The sequence below is a fragment of the Haliotis asinina genome, chromosome 1 (assembly GCF_037392515.1).
Source record: "Haliotis asinina isolate JCU_RB_2024 chromosome 1, JCU_Hal_asi_v2, whole genome shotgun sequence".
Taxonomy (NCBI): domain Eukaryota; kingdom Metazoa; phylum Mollusca; class Gastropoda; order Lepetellida; family Haliotidae; genus Haliotis; species Haliotis asinina.
Window position 1 is genome coordinate 26,095,759 of NC_090280.1, and position 27,778 is coordinate 26,123,536.

The 27,778-nt window shown below is 39.6% G+C and overlaps 1 protein-coding gene across 1 annotated transcript; it reads right to left on the reverse strand.

Moving 5' to 3' along the window:
• Positions 1-22,205: 22,205 nt before the first annotated feature.
• Positions 22,206-26,785, reverse strand: LOC137289543 (uncharacterized). Its single transcript, XM_067820864.1, has 4 exons — positions 26,739-26,785; positions 24,306-24,385; positions 23,426-23,494; positions 22,206-23,193 (listed from the first exon to the last, which is right to left on the reverse strand). The coding sequence occupies exons 1-4, from the start codon at positions 26,773-26,775 to the stop codon at positions 22,990-22,992; spliced, it is 390 nt and encodes a 129-aa protein (XP_067676965.1). The 5' UTR covers positions 26,776-26,785; the 3' UTR covers positions 22,206-22,989.
• Between the last annotated feature and the right edge of the window lie 993 nt (positions 26,786-27,778).

The following is a 27,778-nucleotide window of genomic DNA, read 5'->3' on the forward strand; positions in this document are numbered from 1 at the left end:
TACACCAGTGAATGTCGAAAAGTATGGTCAGTATTCACTGGATGTGCACTAATACAAAAGAAAAAACACAAAAATCTGGCTCACATTTCATCCAGTCACAGCTGTCAGATTATTCAGTCTTCTCTGATTGTTAACCTACAGAATCTGATTTGCTGATCCCTTGAAAGACTGTATATGCTAAAGTTTGCAAAGTAGAGCACCAGTGTATGATATAGGTCAAAGACCCAGCCAGACATCAGCCTGCCTACTTCAAAATGCTACCAGCCCTACATGGATTTAACCAAACTAGACAATCAAAAGAAAATAAATTTTTTTTGAACGATGAGATCACTGTTTCAGTGATCACATCTGTCAGTTCAGTGCTTCAGTGTTCAAACCGTAATCACCAAATCTGAATGTGATGTTTGATTTAATAAAACAATAGATTTTTAGGTAGGTGAATTTACCCTGATGTATGGAACATGCCATGTAAAGAATTTACAAAGCTCACTGGTCTTGTAACTTTACACTATCTTGCCTGCCTCAGCGGTCAGACAGGCCTTAATTCATAAACTGACAGTACCCTTCATGTTGCACTACTGTCCGTTTGGGTTAAAATGAGAACGACGAATGAACAAGTAACTCGAAATAAGGGTAAGCGCGCAAAAGGTAAACCAGAAAAATGGTTCTGAGACCTCTGTAGCCAACATGATCTGAGATCTGAGTTTTGCTGATCAATCAATAAAAATAGTTGTTTAAGAAACTACTCAGTGTATGAAATAATCTGTGTGTTAAATAAGGTCCCTCTGACCAATTACGGCTAGCCAGGCCAATGGTCTGGTAAAAGATTTAAATGTTCCACTCTGTCTTAAAATGTATTTTTCAAATTGAGCATTACATTTAGACTTGACAATTACTGTTTGAACACTGAACTTTCATATCACAGGCTTGACATATATTATTACTAAAACAGCGACATGAATCAAAAAGCACAAAATACAATTCTCAGGTTCATTAAATTATTCATGTTAACAGAAACCTGAGATAATTTCATTGGATTGACTGTTCTTGTTATTCATTTGGGGCAGGAAACCTTTTGAAGTTACCAGCTTTGATGTGTAGTTTGGTTTTTTTTGGCCTGTTTCAAAGTTAACACTTCTGTCATGTAACAAAGTTCTACTTTCATTCTTCACACCGAGGGGTGACAAACTGTCGGTGAAACATGGCCGACCAGCACTTCAAGTGATCTCAGCACAGCCCCCTAATAGTCAGGATACAGCTGCATCATCATCATGTCCATCCATCCACACAAATCGATGTGTATTCCTGACTACCCAATCCTGTTAGTCATTGCAGAAAAGCAATTGTAACATTCTAACCTGGATCTTCATAGGTATCAAGATTAAAAACAAATGTCGAAATGATGCTTCTGTGCGGAGGCATTGTATTATACAGTACCTCTTGATCAATTTTTGTGCACAAGCACATGTCAAAAGCTCATCTAGGGTTTCTGGAATGAAGAACTATCCCAACCTGATTGAAGTGAATTCTGCAGCCATGACAGGAGACAACAGTATTGAAACAATCAACATCTTCCAAGGCTCGGTTGGTTGATGTGGAGGTTGTTCAGGAAACCAGACTCCAGGCATCCAATTGACACCTCAACAACAAGGACAGCTCAATAAGACATGCAAAATTGACAAACTTTATAGATTACAACTTTTTTTATTTCGTGTGTGACATTTCGATATTGATTCTTGTGCCATTGTGAAGTATCTGTATCAAATATCGATTCCCACCAACTGCTGTTATGTTTCAATATTATTGCACAGCGCTTTGAGAGTGCACTAGTGCGTGGATATGTGTCTTGTATAAATATCCAGTAATAATTATTGAATTTTCTCTGGTTCTTGGTTTTTACTTAATGTAGTACTTGGAGTTTACCAGCACGTCTTATGGTGTTATCTTTGTTTATCTTGTACCATTCAAAAACAAGGAGGGAACATTAATAAAGCCTAGGAGGAGACACGTGATGAAGAGAAATTTGTTAATGTTACATCTGTATGGATATTACATTTTGTCATATGCATTGACATTGACTAGTGGTATGCTCACAAAATGGAATATCCCCTACTTTATTTTAATGGTATATCATATTGTAGTTTGTAGTTCAGTATTGAACAACCTTTATGGATAAGGTCTTTTACTTTGTGAGAGTTTTGAAACTCGACAGTCACCAGGCTCACTAAGTTTGCTTGACACATGGCATCTTATCCCAGTTGTGCAGATCTACACTGATGCTGCTGATCATTGGATTGTCTGGTCCAGACTACATGTCATATAGCTACGCCAGTACACAACACTGATATCTTAGCACCATGCGGTTTATTCGGCAACCATAACCAAGACGAGCCAAAACTAGGAATGGTGAACTATACCATTCTGTGCAAAGGAAAAGAAACAAACGCGTGATGGCGCTGCGGTATAGCTGAGTGCAGTGACAAACGACAAACAAACCGACTGCAGCAGCACTAGTGTATAATATGAGTTATTTTTATGCCCGTCCCTCTCCTCATTCATTTGTTCCTTAACGTGCGTTAGTAGATCATGAGCTGTTTTAGCAGCAGCGGCCAGGTAAAGGGATACATGTCATAATGTTGCAGTTGCCTGAACATTTGGTCAGGTTGACTTGACTGATAGTCTAGATTTTTATTGATCAGCTCATCACTATATTGGTTACCATAGTTACCAGCAGCTGTAATTACAAAGTCTTTTTAGCATGCTTTGAATCTTACTTTGTATTTTTATATATTTTTGTTACAGGTATATAGTTATGAAATGAAATGGTTCTTTTTTCTGGGACTGTGTCAGTCCAGGTTTGAGACTGAGGTTGGAGGACACCATCAACCGTTGAGATTACCGAAGGGCACTCTGATCTCAGCTTCATCATGGTGTTTTGATTAAATGCATTCAAAGTGAGTGAGTGAGTTAATATTTAACGTCACATCGGCAATATCTCAGCCATATCGTGACGAAAACATTTAATACTAAAATGAAATATATGTCTATTATAAAACCTGTCAGCGAAGGACAGTAAAACAACTAGGATATCACAGAGTAGAATATAAAACTAGTAACTATACCTAAAACAATTTATCTATACAGGACAATACAATGTAAAAATGGGCTATAGATTGCTAACAACTGAAGGTAGATCACCATACTAGGGACCATGGGGACTTACAGTACCTTTGCTACCTGCATGGACCCTAGTTGGATTTACATCATTCCCTCAGCCGTCAGCAATTTGTGAAATCTAGCCATACAATAAAAAGACGTATATTCTACGATTAAAAACCTGAAAATTTAGAATTGACTTTAACTGTTTGTGGACTTACGTACCCTCTCAGGAGGACAATAATTTTACAATACTTCAACCCCCTTTGAGGGTACAGCCACTAACAATTCTAGTTACAAATCTAAACAACCAATAATTAAAATACATCTATTTACAGAACACGTTATTCAAACTTCTACCAAAAAATCAATTTCTTTTAAAAAACCAACGATTAAATGAGAATTAATGTTAGTAAAAAGATCCTTTACAGTTTTGACATTGAAATATTTATCCCTTGTGATGGAGAATTCGACATAGTCAAGCAGAATATGCTTGACCGTGACTCTCTCATCACAAGGGATACAAAACGGAGGATCCTCACCTTTCAATAGGTATGCATGAGTATATCGTGTATGGCCAATACGACATCGTCTTAAAATAACCTCTTCAAATCTGGACTGACAGCCCAAGTAGGTGTAACCAATATACGGTTTTATTTCATGCAATTTATTTATACCTCCTTGGGTGTCCCACTTCTTCTGCATCAGATCACGGATGTAAGTTCTAATGCTAGCTTTGTAATCAGTGTAAGGAATAAGAAGTGGTGTCACAGATTTGTTGAGAGCTGCCTTGGCAGCAAGATCAGCCATTGCGTTACCGGAAATACCAACGTGGCTGGGTAACCAACAAAAGACGATGTCGTATTGGCCAGTAGCAAGATTATTATACAATTCAATAATGTCAATTAAAAGTGGATGTTTACATGATAAATTTTTAATCGCCTGGAGACAAGAAAGAGAGTCTGAATAGATTATATATTGTTTACGTTTAAGGTGTCTTTGAATATATTTAAGGGCTGTTAATATGGCGTTAGCTTCAGCTGTAAAAATAGAACTACTATCTGGTAATCTAGAAGATATTGTTCTGGATCCAATGACAGTGGCACAAGCCACAGCGCCACCATCCTTGGATCCATCTGTAAATAAGGATTTATAACTGCTATATTTATGTTTTAATTGATTATATTCTTGCTTATATTGTAATTCATTTGTCTCTGATTTTTTAAATGTGGTCAATGTTAGGTCTACTTGAGGCCTGACCAACTGCCAGGGAGGAGAAGAAAGAAGACGGGAGGGAGCTATGTTTTCCAGCTGAATCCCAGCAGCAGAAAGAAAGGGTTTAATTCTATGTCCCAGAGGCGGGACAAGAGAAGACTTTTTGTTGTATAAATCCTCATAAAGGGGATTGAAAACACAGTTATATGCAGGGTTAGAATGATTAGAGTATAATTTAGTAATGTATTGTAAAGCTAACTTTATACGGCGCTGCTCAAGAGAAGGTTCATCAGCCTCAACATAGAGACTGTCAATAGGTGAAGTTCTAAAAGATCCAAGACAAAGCCTCGGACCTTGATGATGGACAGGATCAAGAAGTTTAAGATTGCTTTAGCAGGCTCCACCGTAAACGATTGAGCCATAATCAAGTTTAGAACGAACTAGTGATCGATAGAGATGGAGAAGGGTAGCTTGATCCCCTCCCCATTTTGAATTTGAAACAACTTTCAACAAGTCAAGTGCTTTCAGGCATTTAGTTTTAAGTGATTTAATATGTGGTAAAAAAGTTAAATGTGAATCAAAGATTAGACCCAAGAACTTGGCTTCCTTCACAACTTTAATGGGCGTCCCATCTAGAGACAGTTCAGGGTCTTTATGGGGTTTGTATTTACGACAAAAATGTATGCAGTTAGTTTTCGATTTAGAAAATTTAAAGCCGTTTTCAAGACACCATTTATTAATCTTGTTTAAACACAACTGTAGTTGCCGTTCAATGGTATGCATATTTTTACCACGACAAGAAATATTAAAATCATCCACAAATAACGATCCATCGATTGAATCGTTTAAAACTTTTGATAAACTGTTGATCTTGATGCTAAAAAGAGTGACTGACAAAATACTGCCTTGTGGAACACCCTGATCCTGATTGTAATGATCAGACAGGGTAGAACCCACACGGACCTGGAATTGTCTGTCATTTAAAAAGTTGGCAATAAATTTAGGCAAACGACCTCGCAAGCCAAAGTCATGTAAATCTCTCAAAATGCCATATTGCCAGGTGGTGTCATATGCTTTTTCAAGATCAAAAAAGATAGACACAGCATGTTGTTTATTAATTAGTGCGTTTTTAACAAATGATTCCAGTCGCACTACGTGGTCGACAGTACTTCTGTTTTTACGGAAACCACACTGTATATCTGTTATGAGATTATTTGTTTCCAAGTACCAAACAAGTCGATTATTTATCATGCGTTCCATGGTCTTGCAAACACAGCTAGTTAATGAAATCGGACGATAATTGGATGGATCTGTATGATCACGTCCAGGTTTAGGTATTGGTACCACTATGGCATCACGCCATGAAGGAGGAAAGTTACCCGATGTCCAAATATCATCAAAAATACTTAGGAGAGTTTTCAGACAGTATTCTGGTAAATGTTTCAGGAGTTGATAATGGATGTTATCAGCTCCTGTAGCAGTATCATGGGCTTGATCAAGAGCAGTATGGAGTTCATGAATAGAAAACGTTTCATTATAATCTTCCCCGTTATCAGAATTGAAATTAATAATTTTCTTTTCTTGTTGTTTTTGATACTGCTGAAATTTAGGTGTATAATTCGAAGAGGAAGAATGTTGAGCGAGAGTTTCACCCAGTTTATTCGCAATATCTGACTTATCAGTAAGTAATTGATCTCCATGTTTAAGATGATGGACACTAGATTTAGTACCTTTTCCTTTAATTTTCTGGACCATGTTCCATACCTTGGACAAATGCATTCAAACTTCCGTGTATATTGATCCTCTTGCATAAACCACGCCATCATGTCAGATAAACACTGATCAAGCGATGTATAAATGGCATTATTTTCAGTGGTCTCCCCTTTCCTGCAGTGTATCTCCTCCATCGGTGCACATACTGACTAATGGTTAGTCTCTGAATAAGATTTTGCTGGAAACAAATATTACCGTTTGAATAGAAAAAGAGACCCAGTGAGATGGAAAATTCATAGGAAATCTAGACTTGCTTCATTTAGGGCTTATAGCATTGCAGGGAGGGCAAGGCAGTGGGGAAAACATGTGAGACAGACCAGAGTAGTTGGATGTGGATCTGAGATAATTGATTACATTTGTATGCGACATTAGAATACAAATATTGAGAATCCAGTTGTTCAAACCAATATGAAATACTGAGGCAGCAGTGACAAACTCAGGATGGTATCACCTGGAAGTGTAGACATATCTGTGGTGTTGTGTAGCTCAGTAGTAAGAGCTTGGCTTGTCCAGCTGCTGATCCAGGTTTGATTCCCAGCATGGGTTTGAGGTGTTAGATATCACTGTCAACTCTCAGGTCGTCATGGAACGCTGACTGAAATACCATGGTGACACTCATTTAGCACTCCTTTTTCATCATTTTTGAACCGTTTTTATCTGTTTCTTCTGAATTTCATGTAAAATCAACCCTGATAGCACTTTCGCTTTCTTCGGCCTTATTCTATAAGATATGTATAGATATCGGTGTCCATGTGTTCAAAATAAGGTAATTTCTCAGGCGGTAGCTAGGTGGTTAAAGCACTTGCTTGTCGGGCCAAAATCAGGGGCTAATTCCCTTTCTGGGTATAGTATAAAGGCTTTAAGGGTGACCAGTCATCAGGCTGACAAAATTATTCCAGGCTGTAAACAATCAACAAGAGATAGGATACGTCATCAACGCTCTATTTTGATATTTACAAGGACATAAACGAGAAAAATTCTGTACAATGTTTTCAAAATGCTATCTTTCCTGGCATGCTCTTCCAACAGGAAGAAAATGTATTGTTTTGTTTTTAGTTCCGTAACCTTAGAATGCTTGAATTTTGTTCATTTGTTCACTGTTGTTTAAGTGCAGGTTTGAGTCTCTTGTCAACATGTAGGAGGAATGTAGACACAGAAATATATGCTGTTAACGAGGATGCTCAATAACTTATGTTTTCATGTTGATAAAGTACAACTGCAGTCAAGCAGTTCGTGATTATAAAGTCATAAAAGGCTTCTTTAGGTGGAGGAAATGGTCCTCAAATTAGGAACTATTCAGCTGACTTGTTGAACAAAGGCCTTTGTGCAGTAAACTAACAGCTAGTCATATTTTGTATTGTGTTTTAGAGAGAAAACAAGTAATGCAAGCTATTTTCTATGTGAACATGTGTATTCTAATTACCTCCTGAAATAGAAAGTGTGCATCCCATCCTGAAATAGGATGTGTGCATCATTGTGCATCTGCTGTGAAAGTAGGATTACATGTTTGCGACTGTGAACCATTGATTCTGACAAACACCTGTTGTCAGACACTCAGTCAGTGGAGGGTGAACTTTAGCTGGAAACTACAGGTATTGTTCAATGCTCAGAATACTGGATTCTTTCATTATGAACTGCTATTCCTCAACAAACATGCACCCTACTTTGTAGTGAGACAAAATATTTAGCTATTTCGAATTCTCTTTGACAGAAAAGATTTCAAGTGAGACCTGAAAGAAGACAAACGACTCACATTTTAACGTGACTGAGGAAAATGGTGACTTACAGTTTGAGTGAACATGCTGGCTGAAGGCTGCATCAGGGAAGTAGGCACATGTAACAGTTCCTGTTCGGAGATCACTTTCATCTGTTTTCATGTTGTCGTCACCTTACGTAGCTGCCAGAACATCTGATGACTCAGTAAAGAGAATGTTAGCAGAGATAGTGTTGTATTGTTATGGATGATGATAGTTTAGTTTGAAAGGGAAAAACATGACATTTAAAGAAATCGACGACGAGGAGGAGGAGGAGGACAGCAACAACAATTATGATATGTCCTTAGACAACTTAAGCATATTTTCACTATTATTGACACATTATCTTTCAGAACATTTGATGACTTAATAAAGAGAATGTTAGCAGAGATATTATTACAAATTTTAATTGTGAGTAATGCTTCAGTTCAAAACAACACAGATCAGATTTAAGGAAGTCAGTGATGATGATGATGATGATGATGATGATGATGATAGTTTAAAATTTGCCGTAACCTGTTTAATGTTTATAAAGCTGCCATCACCTTTATCCGAATGACAATATGCTAATACTTAAAATTAGACTTCCTATACAAGCTGGGATCCATACACATGGCTTGTGTGATATTGTCCATATGCCACTACGATACATTAGCTAGTAATGATGATTACAAGAAGTTGCCCTAAATAGGGCAGCTAAACTGTGGTGTATTTATAGTTCACAGAATTTCCTGAACAGGATATACAGTGACAGATCTCAGCCTGTTCCTGTCTGAAGTAGTTGATATCAACAATGCATACATTGATTGCTTGCAAATGAATGTCAACGTCGAGGGTTAAGGTTATTTTTAATGCTGTGCGTCATAATTGGCAGGAGGAACCCGAAGCCACATGCAACTTCATGTCTGCTGATTGGCTGGTCTCGGTGGAGAGTCTGGGTAATGAATTTCTAAATTACCCCACGCATAGTCTTCTCAGACAGGCCTGATTTACCTGCTCCACACAGTCTGGGTCACAGCAATAGCTTCAGGTTGGAATTACTCATTAATTACATCATGAAGTGATGCACATTTAGTCTGTTGTAGGTGTTGCTGGAACATGTTTTACCTGCATCAGAGTATTAGGTGATTTAGTGTCAGCTCATTTCATTGGTATAGCGGGCATGTGTGAACATGTGCGTGTATTTCACTTCACATACATATGTACAAATATACATTTTCAGTGTTAATCATAGATCCTCAACAGGTGATATATTACTATTATTCACGAACAATGAAAAGACAAATTAGACATTCATTTCAGTGATAGGCTGTAGGTAAAAAAACAAGAGCCAATCATATAGTAGGATATCTCCCATTTTGTATGCATCTTTTAAGAAGTTTTCTAGATACTAGCTGAAGGTAAGAAGAATCAATCTCCTAGACACATTGTTCAGTCAAACAAAAGTTATGTCAACATAGTTGAATAAAGTTCTTTTATTTGAAACCAGTTTCTGTAAATTTAGGTTCTTTTAGATTTAAAAGTATCACTGTCATGAATTGTAGTAAATTAATAAAAACAATTAATGTTGGTGCATGCAAACAAATAGCAAGAGTATCCCCATCACAATCTATCACATATGAAAAGAGAAATGATACAGCAATATATACTTCCCATTAAAAGACTCACAAGTGTAAATATAGCCTCTTACTTCAGGCAACTCTTGTAAATTAAATTTTGTAAAATATGCCATACTGTGTATAGGTACTGTTCACACATGAACTGATGTATTGTAAAACAAATTAATAATTTTGAAAAGATTATTGTCATGAGTTCAGTACACGGCTGTTGACATGCACAATATTTGCATATGATTCTCAGCAGTTTGATTCATGATCCTCAAGCGATTTAACTGCATAAAGTTTGCAGTTGGCTCCCCCATGTTAGTGGAGAGATCAATCTTCCATGTAACCATATAACGGTATACATGTATTTAACATATATACTAATGTTGCAATAAATAGTAATTTATGTACCAAACAACAAATCATGTCAGGTAGAAAATACTGATACAAATAGTGATTTGTGATGGATATGTAAGAGGGACACTGCATTTTTTATTCACGTTGTTTTAGAAATTGTTGTATACACTATTATTTGTTATCTTAGAGGATTATGCGAGTCCATGAGAGCTCAAAAAGTGGTACATAAACAAAAAGAGTTAACTTACGTACAACTTACAGTACAATATAAAAGCTGGAATTTTTTTTCAGAAATGTGTACTGAACTGAGAAAATAAACTTCAAAACACCCTCAGGAAATGATGTCTACCATGAGTTAATGTAAACACAAGTGTTATAAAATATCACCTTGTATAACAATGTCAAAGTCGCACATGATCAATGATTGTAATTCATGACTTATGCTAAAAAGAGCTAGTTTCCCAGGTACAACAGCTACTTGTGTACAACAGCTCCTAGTTGTGTTTAAAATTTGAAATCTTATCATTTAGAGCTGACTCCCAAGCGTGTTTTCCCATCAGATCATGGTCAAGTACTTAACCTTACCTTTAGAGCTGCCATCATTTCAGGGAAGGCCATGCAATAATAATATCTGTGTGGTGTGGTGTGGTGTGGTGTGGTGTGGTGTGGTGTGGTGTGGTGTGGTGTGGTGTGGTGTGGTGTGGTGTGGTGGGGTGTGGTTGTTTGGTTGGGGTGACGTGGGGTGTGATGATGAGAGATGAGAATGAAACATCTGGTCAGTTTCTGTAGATAGTATGATGTAACAATGTGATAAACTGTTTATAAATCTGAAATCTGACAGTGGTAGTAGCTAAGATCTGGCACCAGAGGGGATACCAGAAATAGGTTTCACACATACTACAATGTTGGAAATTTAACCCGGGTATTCGACCTAACAAGTGAACGCTCTAACCACTAAGCTACCCCACTGCTCCTAAGATCTAAACAGAAAGTGCTGGTGGTGTAGCCTCGTGGTAAAAGCGTTCACTCATCCCACTGAAGATCAGCGTTAAATTCCCCACATAGGTACATTGTGTGAAGCCCATTTCTGGTGTTGCCCTGATATTTCTGAAACACTGCTAAATATATCAGATTGATTGTGTAATATATTCTTGGAACTAGGGAATATATGGGTCCAGAATTTCTACCAAGGTACCACAACCCATATGACCCTACCCTACCCGGACACCCGATAAATAATTCATGACATCAAATGTGTAGGAAGTGGCAATATATTCTTCACCTCGGAGGCTATAATTTCAAATTTTCAGTATCTTATTTAAGGATTATGTTCAAATCAGGTGACTGTAAATGATGTCTTAATTTTCAGAGAAAGAACAAGCTTTTAATCATGAAAGAATAACATATTACATTGTTTAACCTATTAGTCACATGATCATAACGGGTCCGGGTATTGAGGCAGGGTCCATCTCATTGCCTACACGTCCCGGGTATCAGGGTTACCCGTCCCCGCCCTACTTGGAGCACAGTGCTGTGACATATTTTGCTATCTGTTGTTGACATGCACACTGATCGCAAACCATCATTCATCTCCCAGTCTAACACTGCTGCCTGATAACAGTTAACAACTGCAAGATTGGATGATATAAGTGGGGAAGATTGCTGGATGTCTTATATAAGAAATATTCTATATTTGTCTGTTTTTCCCCTTGCTTGGATATTTCAAGATTTTGGAAATGTTATTTACCTTTATCCTTAAGAAATGATTAAATGACATGTTGTCACAAAACTGACACTCTCAAATATAATCCTCAAGATGTGTCAAAATGTAAATATAAAATCATTATTTGCTCCTAAATATATGTATCCAAACAACAGAATAGGAGTTTAAGAGGAGCTTCTTGTAAATTACGAATGTCACTAAACAATTTTAATGTTCAAAATCTTAGAAAGAAAAATGTACATGATCAAAATGTTCATTTGTTTCATTTTTGTAATGAAGGTCATGTCGAGGATGAGTTTCAAATTCTTTTCATTTGTAAACATTGGCAGTTTCTTAGGAACGGGTACCTCCCTATGATCTCAACTGCGCACAAAGATGAACAGCACATGGAAAACCTGTTCAACTCAAGAAATATCAATATACTATTATCTGTTTCAGTATTTCTATTTCCATGTGTTTTTGCAATGTGAAAATATAACAACACAACTGTACTATTTTGTCCCATGGCTTGAAATGGTGAATAACCTGATAACATGACTTCCTGTAACCTGACGTTACCTGCCTACACTATATTTTACCTAGCTTTACCTGTGTGTTCTGGCCTTCTGTTTAATCAGATCGAAGTCCTTCATATCACACTGGATTGTTTAACAAACAAAGAGTTGGAAATTCATTTTGTTAACCTATTGAAACGTGCATTTCAAATACCCCATTGTCATGAGATCAGTTGTTTAGATTATCAATTCTTATATGTCAGAAGCATGTTTCAGAATTTCAACCGATGTTACCTGTAACAGCTGGTTTGTAGTCTGCATATTTTCTTGCATATGCAGTAGTGGTGCAGTGTAGCAGTGTGACAGTGATCACTTACCTGTGCAGTGTTACCTGCTTTAACCAGGCAGGTGCAATAATCCTTGCAAAACACAACAAAGTGCTTCTCCGTACAGTTGTATATGAACTGTCATCGGGGTAAGGTAAAGTTAAATGTCTGTAAGGAATGGTTTTACAATTGCACATTTTCTGTACGTTAGGCCAGACCAATTCAATTTTCTGTTTTACAGATTTTTGCCCTCAGAAAACCTAAAGGCATGGGGGTAGATGGGTAAAATCACCAGTCAAAGCATTTTTCAAAGACATCGTTTTTCAAGTTCACATTCACCATGGAGCTTGAAGCACTGAGCTGGAAGTCTCTGAGAAGACTAGTTCCCATATACCTTAGCATTAAGATTATATTTTTGAGCAGGAAAAAAATATAGAGTTTTTCTTGATAATAATAACACTGGGCAAACAAAATTGGTCTGGGCTTAACACAAAATTAAATTATTCACTTTTTCACAAGGTGTATAGTCTTCCCAACACAACTATGTTGTGTCATATGATTATGATTTGTCACATACTTCTATTGATCATTCTATCGAAGCGATATTTCTTCATGTTCTCAAAGATCATTCAGAATGAGGTATTGTTTGTGAGGCCTGCTGTTTTTGCCAACTGACTAACTTGACCCCTCTTAACCGTAGTAGCATAATGTATTCAAAACGTCATTAGGCTACCTGTCGGATCTATTTGTGAAATATTGATATAACCGCACAATTTTACAAAGTCTAAATTTTAATTAATGTCAGCTGATATCCAAAATATTATCTGCAAGCACCTGCTAATGAATATCTTACAGTGACTACCTGAAGGCTACAGAGGTTATAATGCTCTATTCCAGAAATTATTCTTTTTTGACATCCCCAGTATAATGATAGGACTGAACCATACAAACACTGTTTGAAGTAATGCAATGTTTCCTTGTTGGGAAATGAAAGGCATTTGCAAATCTCTACCTGGTCTTGACACCTGAGAGCATGGTTGTTGATGGGAAATGTTTCATTCAATGCTGAAAGGTCAAGGTAACTTATTGAAAGTTGCTCAATATTTGCCTTTCATCAGTTATCACCTGCCGTTATTTCTTTAAGAGACAGGATATTTTTGGGTCATGTAGCTTAAAGTTGGTTTCATCCACTACATATAGCTTTTTGCAGTAACTTGAACAGAAAACCATGTGCTTGCACACATTATCCAGGCTATTTTATAAAAGTCTTTTCTAGAAGTTTGTTATTTTGCATTGTGTGAGTACAAACGACGGGTTGAAGCTTGATTTTGAAAGCAGGAAGTATTTCTCGTTTGGTGGTATCGAAATGTAAAACTTATTTTGATGATACTGTCATGTAAATTCATCAAACTGGCATTAGTATTTCCTCAGCTTACAAAGCACTATGTATGAAGGCCAATGCAAATTCAGAGTGGTTTTTCATGGTGTGCTCTCCAACTTCTCTACGGACTCAATTTTATTCATTTGGGATAATGGTGGCATACATTCAGTAAAACCTTTGGTAAATCGCATGTGAATAGCCATTCTGCACTTGAGATGTAAACTGAACAATGACTTCAACAAATATAGGGAGCGGTGGGGTAGCCTAGTGGTTAAAGCATGAGACCCGCATTCAATTCCCCACATGGGTGTAATGTGTGAGCACATATCTGGTGTGCCTGATTTAGTATTGCTGGAATATTGCAATGTTTGGCATATGAAAACTCACTCACTTTAACAAATTAAACTTGCACTGGATGATGACAGTGTTGAAACTTTTGATTTATTCGTGAATCCCATTACTTCCCAATGGTGAGACCTCGTCTGTGCAATAGAACCCATTATTTCCCGTCTTAGTGTGGTGGAAAACGCTTTTATTTCCATTCTCAGTATGGTAAGACCTTGTGTTGACAGTAAAACCTGTTACTTCCCTTCTTTGAGAGGTGAGAACCTGTCTTGACAATAAAATCTGTTACTTCCTCCTTTCTTTCTCACTATAATGCGACCTTGTTTATGCAGAATCACCTGTTGTTTCCCTTTTCAGTATAGTGAGACCCTGTCTGTGTAGTAAAACCTGTTATTTCCCTTCCTTCTCAGTATATTGAGATCTTGTCTGTGTGGTAAAACCTGTCATTTCCCTTCTCAATATATTGAGACATTGTGCATGCTGTAAAGCCTTTTATTTCCATTCTAAGTATGGTTGTCTATGTAGTAAAACCTGTTATTTCTCTTGTTAATTTGGTTAGACCTTGTCTATATAGTAAAACCTGTTATTTCCCTTCTCAATATAGTTAGACATTGTCTATACAGTAAAACGTGTTATTTGCCTTCTCAAAGTGGTGAGACCTCTTCATCATAAAGTCACCTGTTATTTGTCTTCTGAGTATGGAAAACCTCTACCTCATCGGGACATTGTTTATTTTACTTCTCATTATGGTGAAAACATGTCAACAGGGTGAAAACGCAATATTTCCGTTTTTACGATGGTGAGACCACGACGATGGAGTGAAATCTCTTTCAGCTAACAAAGTACAGTGGGACTTGAGCTTGTTGAGGTATTGGTGCGTGTCAAGAGAGATCTTTTTAATCGAGAGCCAATAATTCTGCACCATAAAGTCACAAAGGAAGTGATACAAGGAGGGAACCTTGCAGCTTCAGACATGAACTGACAAGTCCATGATTTATGAGTGTGACATTATTTAAAACACTGCATTCATATGAATATGGCATTGTGACAATGGGGATTACTTAGGCCTGTTGTAGCTTGTTGCCCTGTTTCCTTAGACAGCAGATGGCGGTTTATTTAACAGCTTGACTAACAGAGTAGTATGAAATATGAACCACGTGGTCCGTTTGTCCTTATCAATAACCTTTACAAATTATGTCCCCCTAGAGGTGCGTGTGTACGGGGATCAGAAGAGTCCTGACTCCAGAAGCATGTCCTCTTACATTCCACTTGATACACAGTCACTACTTACACATTCCTACCGTGATTCAACTCTGTCAGCACGGTCCTACAGACTCAACTCCACCATGCTCCACACACACCTCCAAAACACAGTCCTACATACTCAACTCCACCATGCTCCAAATACAAATTTTGATGCTTTAGTGTTGTGTAGTGCAGCGGGTGCTCCATACCTTTTGTCCAGAAAGTTGATTAAGTGACCATTGCAACCTCCTGAAGACGGCTGAACATGAACTGTGCATTCCTCGCTTTGTCAAAAAGCTGTATCCGCCCCTGGTTACATATATGACAGGAACTCATTATTTTTGTTGAGAGGTAAGCACGTAAGATATTAATTACTTATTGTCGTTTGGCTCACAATCTATGATCTTTGTCCGTGTCCATTTCTAGATTTATGCATTGTGTAAAACCCTGACTCTCTATTACAATACGAGTTCAATGTCAGCTTGGGGTCATCAGCGATCACAAGGAATCGACGACGTATGGAAGTCTGCAAATGACTGCATGTACTTCATTCATGATGAAATCTGTTCCCATGGGCAGAACCTGTCATAGTCTACAACTACATGCTGACAGGTTTTCACACGCCATGTAATTGTATATCCATATGTACAGCCATTTCTAAAGCTTTCGTTATTTCTCTGTTTCACAACAGGTTTCCAGACAGGGTGGTGTTTGTGACTACGCAGCAATCAATTACATGGGAAAGTTTGACAATACGCTAATGATGTATACACTCCGTAGGGAGGTCAGTCAGCATGAGAAACTTCATTAACGTCAGTATGTATTGTCAAGCACTTTCAGAAGCAGACTGAGAAGGTGGTGGTGTAGACTGTTAGAGCTAGGAAGGTGATGATATAGACTGGGAGAGCTTGGAAGGTGATGATGTAGACTCTGAGAGCTAAAATGGTGAGGATGTAGACTGGCAGAGTTAGGAAGGTGACGATATAGATTCGTAGAGGTGGGAAGGTGATGATATAGATTCGGAGATCTAGCAAGGAGACGATGTGGCTTGAGAAAGCTAGGCAGGTGATGATGTAAACTGTGAGAGCTATGAAGGTGATGCTGTAGATTGAGAGAGTTAGGAAGGTGATGTGGTGGCCCGGGGGAGCTAGGAAGGTGATGAGTGTAGACTGAGAGTGCTAGGAAGGTGAGGATATGGATTGCGAGAGATAGGAAGGTGACGAGTGTAGACTGGAAGAGCGAGACCCGTGATGACTGTAGGCTGATAGTGATCTGGGCCCACTCGCATAAAGAATACTTAGCGCTACAACGATCTTAAACCTATATACTGGGGTATTTGAGTTACAATCGTTGTAGCGCTAAGATTGCTTTGTGCAAGTGGACCCATTTAAACCCATTCATTTTCAACCACTGCAGCATTCCCACATTTCTTCCGCCACTAACATCACTGTTTCAACCAACAATTACATTCATACTGCTAACTGCAGCCAAGAATAGACCCTACATCCCCAGCCACAACCACACGAACATTCACATTTACATATTCACCTTGAGCCGACACTACAATCAACGCCACAACCACTGTGATTCAATAGTTAACGTCACTACAACAGCGGACGTGTTGTCACCCTTTGGAAACTATCCCAGGACGATACTGAGCACAGCCAGATCAAGAGATGCATCACTATACCAGGCTTCGAGTCTCACTGTATATACACTGATTCGAGCATACCCACATGTGCTGTATTGCATTTGATGGTTGGAGCAGTAGTACTCTCAGTCGATGGTGCCGTTCTGCAAAGCGAACTTAGTGCTAAGGCGACCCACACCTTAACACAGACTTCAGGTAGTCTCAGCGTTAAGGTGGCCGTAACTCCCATTTCTCTTAACATAGATTCAGATAGTTTTAGCGCTTAGGTTAGCTTGGACAAAGGTATCCAGGCCAACTGTCTGCGACATGTGCATGAAGAGCCTGAAACGTTGTACATATAGGCACTGAAACAAAGTGAATTTTCTCTCTCACCCATGCATACCTTCAAGTGGATGTGCTAACGAGATCAAAGACGAGGATATGAATTATAACCACCTAGATGGATTAATTTTCTTTCAATTCTAATACTGCAATATGGACGAAATTAACATATTACAGTTGTCGCATTCATTTAGCCCTGCCTGCCCGACAGCTGAGAATTGTGAGCACATGAGTTCTATGTAATGCAACATTGATCATTTCTACTGCTGCACACAGTCGTTTTGTGGAAATCATTGCTATGGTTGACACTGCTGTAGCTGACGTATTCAAAAGCATATTATGCTGAACAGTGTGCATTTGTTTATTCTTGCCTTTGCATACGAATTCATGTGTCTGTGATAAATCAACAGAGAATTATGCATAGATGTAACAAGGGCGATTTATAACGAATGTTTCATACGTTTGTTCACGTGTTCTATATCTGCACTGGGGCGGTGGGGTAGCCTTGTGGTCAAAGCGTTCGCTCGTCACACTGAGGTACCGGGTTCAATTGTACAATGTGTGGAGTTCGCTTCTTGTGTTCCCCACGTGATAATGCTGGAATATTGCTAAAAGAGGTGTAAAACCTAACTTGCTATTTCTGAAATGTACGTTTGTAAATTCATGTGCTGGTTTGCACGGATGTGTCCCATGTCAGTTATGTTTCCGGCTCATTAGTCAGTTAGACGTAAATAGATCGCATGTGATTTGAACCTTTATGAGTCAGAGATGTGTCAGCTGCACAGGTCGCAGTCAGTGTGCAAAACTGCCGATTCGTCACATGAACACTTTACAGAACGCTTGTAAATGTCAGTCCTTTTATGAGTTGATCTGGGTGATGGTTAACCCAGTTATTAAAGCGTCTCTCCGAGGACCCGGGTTCGTTTCTCCACATGGGTAAAACGTGTGAAGCCCGTTTCTGGTGCTTGAGGGGATATCCGTAAATGCGTCGTGAAACTTAAAACTCACTCACTCACCCATTCACTCATTTATGAGTTCAGTCAGAATACATGTTTGATATGTTTGCTTTAAAAAGTTCTCACTAAGAAATACCCGTAAAGATCCGAGTTAGAATTGATCTTCAGTAACCCATGCTTGTCATAAGAGTTGACTAACGGAATCGGGTGGTCAGGCTGGTTGATATAAGTCATGGTATCCCAGTTGGGTAGATCGATGCCCAGGCTGTTCATCACTGGATAGTCTGAATCAAATACGATTATTTACAGACCGTTGCCATATAACTGGAATGTTGAGTGCGGCGTTAAGCAACAGTCAATCTGTCCTCCTTTCAGAGAAAATGTGTAACTTTGGAACAATTACCTTTCTCCCAAAATAACGCAGACCCCCTTCTCCGCATACCTTGGATGTGAACGGGTCACCTAAGTGTGATCAGTCTGGATACGGAAGAGCACTTTGCATTTGGGATAAACTACAGAATATGACCGGAGTATGAGTGTTTCGTAACGGACGCAAAATATTGTTTTCGTCTCATTGACTTTGAAGTGAAGCCCTATGTCCTGGTCTCCATGACAACGATCGTTTCTGTTTCAGACTTGGTGAATCACAACAGCTTCATTTCCTGGGATTCATCACATGAGCTGTTATTTAAATGACATGAAACCAAAGTCACTGCATTAACATATTCACGTATGAATTATGAATAAACTGTTACTGGTACGTAACATTACTATCTCTAACAAAATCAACACGATGCCTACATTCGTATTCCAGGTTATCGATGTAACCATAGCAACCAAACACCCGTGCCACTGTTATCAACATTACGGTGTCGTGTGTGTTGTAAAGAAGAAATGTGAAATTGGTAGCAGCCTTGATAAATAATGAACAAGGACATGTTTCTTTTTGAGCAGAGGTGGGTTGTTTGGGGTAGTTTCGCATGATGTGTAAGGTCGAACACAAGGGACACCCAGGGATGAATTATTCACTGTGAGGCAGCTTTATCGGGTCTGATACAAGGACGGAAAATTGACCCACATAACACTCGAGGTCTGAATATTGAGGCAACTGTATTGAAACACTCAGGTTTTCATACATTACTGAAAGTTCGAGTGAAGAAAATCCGTAAATTCTCAAAGCCCTCTCTGTAGAGGCCTTTTATACGGAAGCCGTATTGGGCTATTCAAAATTTGTTATTTGACAATTTCAAGATACTAAACTGAAATTTCAAGATATTAAGTCGACATTTCTAGCTATGAAAAGATTTCAGCTCCATAAAAACTCTTGAAATTTCAAGATATGTGCAATACGTATCTTTCAATTTCAACTTAGGATCCTGTAATTTCAAGAATATAAATACACGACCCTGAAAGGCTTATTGGTATAATAAAGGCATAATTACGGTACGATCAACTAGATTTGTAGAGTCCTCATTACGTGCCAATCGCTTGCAGATCAATGACTGCATGAGGTATTAGCTTTGTATCACTATGGTCATCATGACCTGCGATAAGTGTAGGTATATGGTCATGTGGTATAAACGATACTCTTGTGAGACAGGATACGTTGTCATGACAATAAGGTCTGCCGCCATGGTAATTATCCCATTTTCGCGGAATATTGACTAACGGACCAGACGGGTCTGGGAAAGGATAACCATGCAATTCCTCTCTGTCTATGAATTGATTACCACACTCATACAAAATACACGCATGCGCTTCCTGAAATCCATTATCTGGTTCCTGCTTCATAGGACTGTTCGTCAACCTCGAGTATGAGGTGGTTTCAGTGTTAAGATATCTCTTTTGAACATGGCCTTGACGGGAAGGTGTTGTCAAAAACCTACAACTGATCATAAACTGCAACTGATCATAATTCACAATTCTTCAAGTTACACCGAACCCACCCAGACTGCATCCTAGTAAAACACGCCATGATGAACAGTGAATACAAGAATGTCTTATACAGTAAAATCTGGTTAGTCTACAAAGTGATATCTCGATCAAACAGCTGTTAGGCAATGATAGGCATGATGTAACATCTCTTCTTTACGATCCAGTTATAGTCCCCTCCGACGACAAACATACAGTGATAGAATAGTTGTTACAGTGTCACTCTTAAGACCGTGACGCCGATTCCGCACATGGGTGCAATGTGTGAAGCCCATTTGGTGCTCCCCGTCGGGATATTGCTGGGACATGGCTAAAAGCGGCGTAAACCTAAACTCACTCACACATGGACAGCTGGAACCTAACAGTATGCACATATGCATCCCTTTGTATTATTTTACCAATGAGTAGTCGGGAAACTTGTTGCTGGAATGCCTGGGCGTCACAGACCCTTTTGGTGGTTTTGCCGAGTGTGACAAAAAATGTCAGACTCTATTTGCTCAAGCATTTATTTACCAGAAACAGGTATTGCAAAATAGCAAATACAGAATAAAAATAATTTGAGGATTGGCACATTCCATGTTTAACGATTAGTAGAATATGTATGGAAACCAACTACAGCATACCATAGGGGCTTCTTTCACAAATCTACTTTTACTAAGGTGAACCTTAACTCCCTTTCTTTAACCTTAGTGACTTACGATCACTAAGTGTTTCGTGGAAGGAGGCCCAGTTCTCCATGGGAGAGAAACAAATTCACGTCAATATAATAATATAACAACGGCAAACGTTGTGTGACTGTAGTGATAGACTTTACGCTGCTTAGTTCACAACTTCTAGACCGGGTGCCAAGAATAAATACCCCAGTTATTCTTCGATGCGACATTTGCAGATAAAGTTGCAGATAACGCCCTCCTTTACATATATATCAATACACAAAAGGAACATAGTTAACTTCAATGCAGTTTTGAATTGTATATACATACTGAGATGAGATGTCTATGTCAACATGAACATCAGTGACACGTATACCGTCCCCCATACCTTAACATAACATCAGTGACATGTACACCGTTCCCTATACCTTAACTTAACATAAGTGACACGTATACCGTCCCCCATACCTTAACATAGCATCAGTGACACGTATACCGTCCCCAATACCTTAACATAACATCAGTGACACGTATACCGTCCCCCATACCTTAACATAACATCAGTGACACGTATACCGTCCCCCATACCTTAACATAACATCAGTGACACGTATACCGTCCCCCATACCTTAAAATAACATCAGTGACACGTATACCGTCCCCCATACCTTAACATAACATCAGTGACACGTATACCGTCCCCCATACCTTAACATAACATCAGTGACACGTATACCGTCCCCCATACCTTAACATAACATGAGTGGCACGTATATCTTCCCCAATACCTTAACATAACATCAGTGACACGTATACCGTCCCCCATACCTTAACATAACATCAGTGACACGTATACCGTCCCCCATACCTTAACATAACATCAGTGACACGTATACCGTCCCCCATACCTTAACATAACATCAGTGACACGTATACCGTCCCCCATACCTTAACATAACATCAGTGACACGTATACCGTCCCCCATACCTTAACATAACATCAGTGACACGTATACCGTCCCCCATACCTTAACATAACATCAGTGACACGTATACCGTCCCCCATACCTTAACATAACATCAGTGACACGTATATCTTCCCCAATACATTATCATAGACTTCAGACGATCTTAGAGCTCAGCTTTCGTACCTTAACATAGACGTAACAGAAACTCAGCAGTAAGGCGATCTTAACAAAGACTCAAGGCTGTCGTAACGCTAAGGTGACCGTGACACCTTAACATAGACTTACGACGATCTTAGAGCTTAGGTGATCTTAGCTTTCATACCTTAACATAGAAGTAACACAAACTCAGCGCTAGGGCGATCGTAACTTCTACACCTTAACATAGACTTACGACCCCTTTATTCTCTATAGGCGACCTTCGACATAGATTCTAATGTCGTTGTCTAGCAAAGCATAATGAAGTTGTACCTCCATAATAAATATCCTCATTCTTCATCTTCTTAACTTCTAGCATGCCGACCAGAGAGGCAATGCGCCATGCCTGTTCAAATACCAAGATGCCACACATGTATGAACAGCAAGATGTCTTGTATGTTAGTCTTGTATGAAAAACAAGATGCATAACCTATATGAACAGCAAGATGCCAAACGTTGTATGAACTCAAAAACACAACCTGCCAAGCCTCTATAAAGACTAGATGCTTATAGTATATGAACAATAACATGCTAAACGTTATATACATTCCAAAAAATCAAACAACCGTTTGACAAAATACTTTCACAACTTAGTGTAATTCGACAAAATAAAGGAGGTAGATTCCCTACTACGTATGAGGGAAGAAAATACTGTCATGAGAATGCTTAAGTAAACCGATCGCCTTTGGGGCGAATTATAAGCTATAATTGCTTCTCTCCCTCTGACCAGTGCACAACCTTGTAGATAAAAATACCAGTGTAACCAATGTAACCTTGGGATTCTCCTGTACTCCCAATTCAGCCTCCCAGGTCTTGTCTGGCAGCTGAAGATACGCAAGTGTCTTTCATCTTCACTCCCAGAAGCATTGCCTCCCTCCTCCATCTCTTCCACATCCATGGTCTTGTCCTGCAGCTGTAGATTCTCAAGGTTCATTCGTCTTCACTCCCAGAGGCACTGTCGTCTCTCCTCATCCTCCTGCTCTTCCACCTCCCATATCTTGTCCGGAAGCTGTGGCCCGGGGGTGAGGGCGAAGTCAATCTCTTCATATACCACAGGCTCCTCCCTTCGGTGTATGATTGGCTGGCCGTCGATCAGGGTAGGAGATACAAGGGCAAGGTCGGCGTAGGTCAGACCATCATCATTCTGAAATTTTAACACAACTGCACTTACAAATGTCTAACTTTTCTATCAGGGGAATTTATTCCATGCCTGAACCCAAATCTGCACCTAGTACATTTACTGAACCAAGCAGTTCACTACTGCAGATAATGCTTTCTCTTTGTGTTCATAGCAACTTAGAGTCGTTTCGGCATTGTGTCAGCCAATCAGGGACGTCTCTTCCCGGAAGTTGGGAGGATATGTATAATAAACATACCGTTTCGCCACAGTTGTTGTATTCGGCAGCGACTGGTCCTGCATAGTCGATTAGAACCGCATTTTCCGACTGGAGACAGCAAACATATGTATGATCTCAACAATATGATGTACTGAACACATGATATCTTCACGCATCTCATGTATTACATTGCAGGTGTTGTTACATGACTTGTAATGTTAATGCCCATATAAGTCTTGCTTTTTTATGAGGAACCGAACTTACTGGTAACTTTTGTAAGTTTTTGCATTACTTAAATGAAGAAAAACATAATGTAACAACATTATAATTATTGATAGAAGTAATGGAAAATACTGTCCTTCTGCTAGTGATACGTAAGTTCGTTCTTAATGAAAGAAAAACATTGTTTTAGAACTTTGTCTGTGGCCTCGATCTGACAGCTGCGAGCTTTTTGTATTTTTCTCTTTAAACTACACCCACTGGTGAACTAAGTGATGCTGTTCTGTGTTGACATATGTTTTTGTTGTTCTGTGTTGACATATGTTTTATGATATGTTAGGTTTGCTTTACGCAACACTCAGCAGTTGACGTCAATGAATGAACGAGAAAATCAATGGTTTACATAATGAGCATCGATCTTCGCAATTGCATTCATTATCTCGCGGGGCGGTGGGGTGGCCTAGTGGTTAAAGCGTTCGCTCCTCACGCCGAAGGCCCCGGTTCGATTATCCACATTAGTACAATGTGCGAAGTCCATTTCTGGAGTTCCCTCGTCGTGATGTTGCAGGAATATTGCTGAAAGCGGCGTAAAACCAAACTCACTCACTCACTCATCACCTTACGTTGCCTATTTCGTATCCATGTCTTTACGACACACTGACTGAATGGTTGTAGGAAAACAGTTCCAGTAAACACTTGCCGATGGCCCTGCGCCGGCATAAGCTCTGTTCATGAAGTGTCTGCATTGAGCCATCTGTACCGTGGCATAAACATCAGAGACTGTGGAAAAGAGAACAAAGTAAATGAACTATAGACGAGATGTGTGAGATTGGTACTGAAACCTTGATGGGTCATTCCGGGTCTGGCTTTTCTCTTCATTAAATATCAAGTAACTTGTAACTTAATATTTCAACATGTACATTTGGAAATTAATGAAAAACGGCCAAAAATGGCTTCTATAGGATGGCTGTCAAACTTCTGTAGGATGTCAAACTTACAGTAATCTCTTACAACAAAGACACCTAATAATAACGTGTCAAAAACAGCGAGTGTGTGTGTGAGTTTCGTTGAAATCTTCGTTAAAGTGGTTTTTTGTGACACTGACTACAGCTTGTGTTAAACACCTCTGGTCTGATGCTGACAAACAAAAAAACATATGTTGGGATTCGAACCCATAACCACAGTTTCTTTCACGACAAAGGAAAACCATTAAAACAGTGAATGTCAGTGCTCTAGACGGCACCTCCACCTGCACATTGTCACAGAAAAGACAAACGGACACACCGCTGAAGTAAATAGTCAGGGGCTAAGATGCCGTCATGGGGTGTAGATGACGTCATGTGTAGATCACCTCAAGTGAGACTAGCTTTACGCCGCTTTTAGATATATTCCATCAATAACACGGCGAGGACGCCAGAAATGGTCTTCACTGAACCCATATGGAGAATCGAATCCATATCTTCAGCCTGACCTAAGGGGAGACCACGGACCAGAAGGATTGAATGATGGGCTATGCCTTCTCTTTTTGTTCACCTTGGCATACAGGTCTGTAGGTAGAAGTGTACAGTCAGGAACAAGTATTACAAGAAGAAATAATACCAATGGTTCTATAGGTGTTTGCACCGCACTCAGCAATATTCCAGCTATGACAGCGGGTTGTAACATCGAGTCTCGACCAGACAACCTCGTGTTTAACATCATGAGCATTGACTTCAGCAACTGGGACATGATGCCAGGCGTAAATGAAGCAGACAGTCTAACCGTTAATATTTTGTGAAGAGCATGTCAAATCTAGAATTTCATGGGGTAGATTACTTGTACTTGTAGATTCTTAAAGATCTACTTGAAAACATATCTATTAAGTAACAGCTTATCATTCAATCACCAAATTCTAAACACTGCTTGTCACCCAATCCTAAACACTACTTGTCACCCAATCCTAAACACTGCTTGTCACCCAATCCTAAACACTACTTGTCACCCAATCCTAAACACTGCTTGTCACCCAATCCTAAGCACTGCTTGTCACCCAATCCTAAACACTGCTTGTCACCCAATCCTAAGCACTGCTTGTCACCCAATGCACTCTGTTTTTTCTAACATGTAGTTCAAGGTCACTTCATGTATCCCGGGGGTTCATCTTGTTTCTAATATTGGAACATAATTCATTTTCCTTGCAAACATGTCCTATCTTCCGGGCAAGCCGGAAGATAAAAAGATTCCACGAATGGTTTTCAAATGATCAAGTTGATTAGAAACAAACATCAAGTACAAGGAATCTGATACAAATAAAAGAACGTGGCGTGTGGCGGTTGGGTACGGGTAGGGTTGGGAAGGGGAGAGGCGTGTGGTGGTTGGGTAGGATTGGGGATTGGGGTGGGCGTTGGGATGTCGAGTGTCGTTTGGGTGGAGGTGGGGGGTGGGGTTTGGTTTGGGATGGCAAGGGGGTGTTGGGTGGAGGTGGGGGTGGGGTTTGGGATGGCGCGTGGCGGTTGGGTTGAAGTGGGGGTTGGAGTGGCGTGTGGCACTTGAGTGGGAGTGGTTGTTGGGAGTTCCATTACTTGTAGGGTGTTGCTGCACTCATTTTAAACTGACCTTGAGTAATGACGAACAAAACTTCAACATGATATTTGTGAGCATAGCCTATTAAGTTTGATAAAAAAACCACCTTCCCCTGCTTCTTATTGCGCGACTTGATGTACAATAGCGTTCGCGTCATCTCCGGTACAATATTTAAATTGCATATATCACGCTATGAATGACGACTGACTCTGTCATTATTACTAGACATATCTTATCCAAATGTCATAAGCACTAATTTCAATTATTCGTTTGTTTGTTGCGACATGTTGCACTCAGCACACCGAACCCGGGTCATCCACATAACAGGGCGGCGGGGGTACTTACTAGCTAGAGGAGAGAGCGTTCGCTCGTTACGCCGAGAACGCGGGTTTGATTCATCACATGAGTACAATGTGTGAGACCCATTTCTGGTGTATCCCAGATATTCTTGGAATATCGACTCACCTTCCTCGGCCTGACGAAAAACCACTGGATTATCCCACGCCTCTCCAAACAATAAATGATGTGCAGTACGCTCATACAATCTCGACACCAGATTTCACATACGTACCACTGGGATCTTGAAATTGTGCTTCGTTGTCAGCCATACTGCGGTCTCCAGCTCTGAAAGACACGCCTGAGGTGAAGGATTAAGCAGTTCATATCATTACACGGCATACACCAGACTGCAAAGTTAAACTGCGAAATGATCAGCATTTAAATAGTTAACTGCCTACGCTGATATTACCCACCTGGGCCTACCTGGCGACAACAACTTGTGTGATTATCCTGAACTTGTAATGCGCACCTTGAAAGTACATACGACAATGCTAATCCAGTATCCTTTTCTTTCTTTTCAGTACCTTAACCTATGAGAGAAACACTGAACCTTATTTTGTAGGAGTAACACTGTACCGTAGGTAGTAGAATACCTCTGTACCTTAACCTGTAGGAGTAACTCTGTACCTTAACTTGCAGGAGTAACTCTGTACCGTACCTGGTGGGAGTAACTCTGTACCTTATCCCCTAGGAGTAACTCTGTACCTTAACATGTAAGAGTAACTCTGTAGGAGTGACTCTGCACCTTAACTCCGTTGCAGTACCTCTGTGCCTTAACTCTGTAGCAGTAACTCTGCACTTTAACCTGTAGGAGTAACTCTGTACCTTAACATATGAGAGTAACCCTGTACCGTAACTTGAAGGGCTAAACCTATACCTTAACTTGTACATATGTAAACGCTGTGGTCTTCTCATTGTTCTTGAAATGATATACCGTCAACAGTTATCTGCTATTAGGTGTCCTCACCTGTACACTTTACCTCCTGAAACAGATAAAACATACTCTAGTGTAATCACTTCTCAGAGACAGCTCTGGCTACATCCCCTTTCCAACCACTGTGCTGGTACAAAAAGGTGGATGACACCTTCACCATCCTAGATCCCTACCATGACCCTTCCACCCTCCCTGACCATCCCAACAAGCAGCACCTGCGCACCCAGTTCACGATGGAAATAGAAGACCAACAGAAACTACCGTTCCTAGATGTAGCCTTGCAGAATTCCCCCAACAACATTACCTTCTACGTCTACAGAAAACCCACCCACACCGAC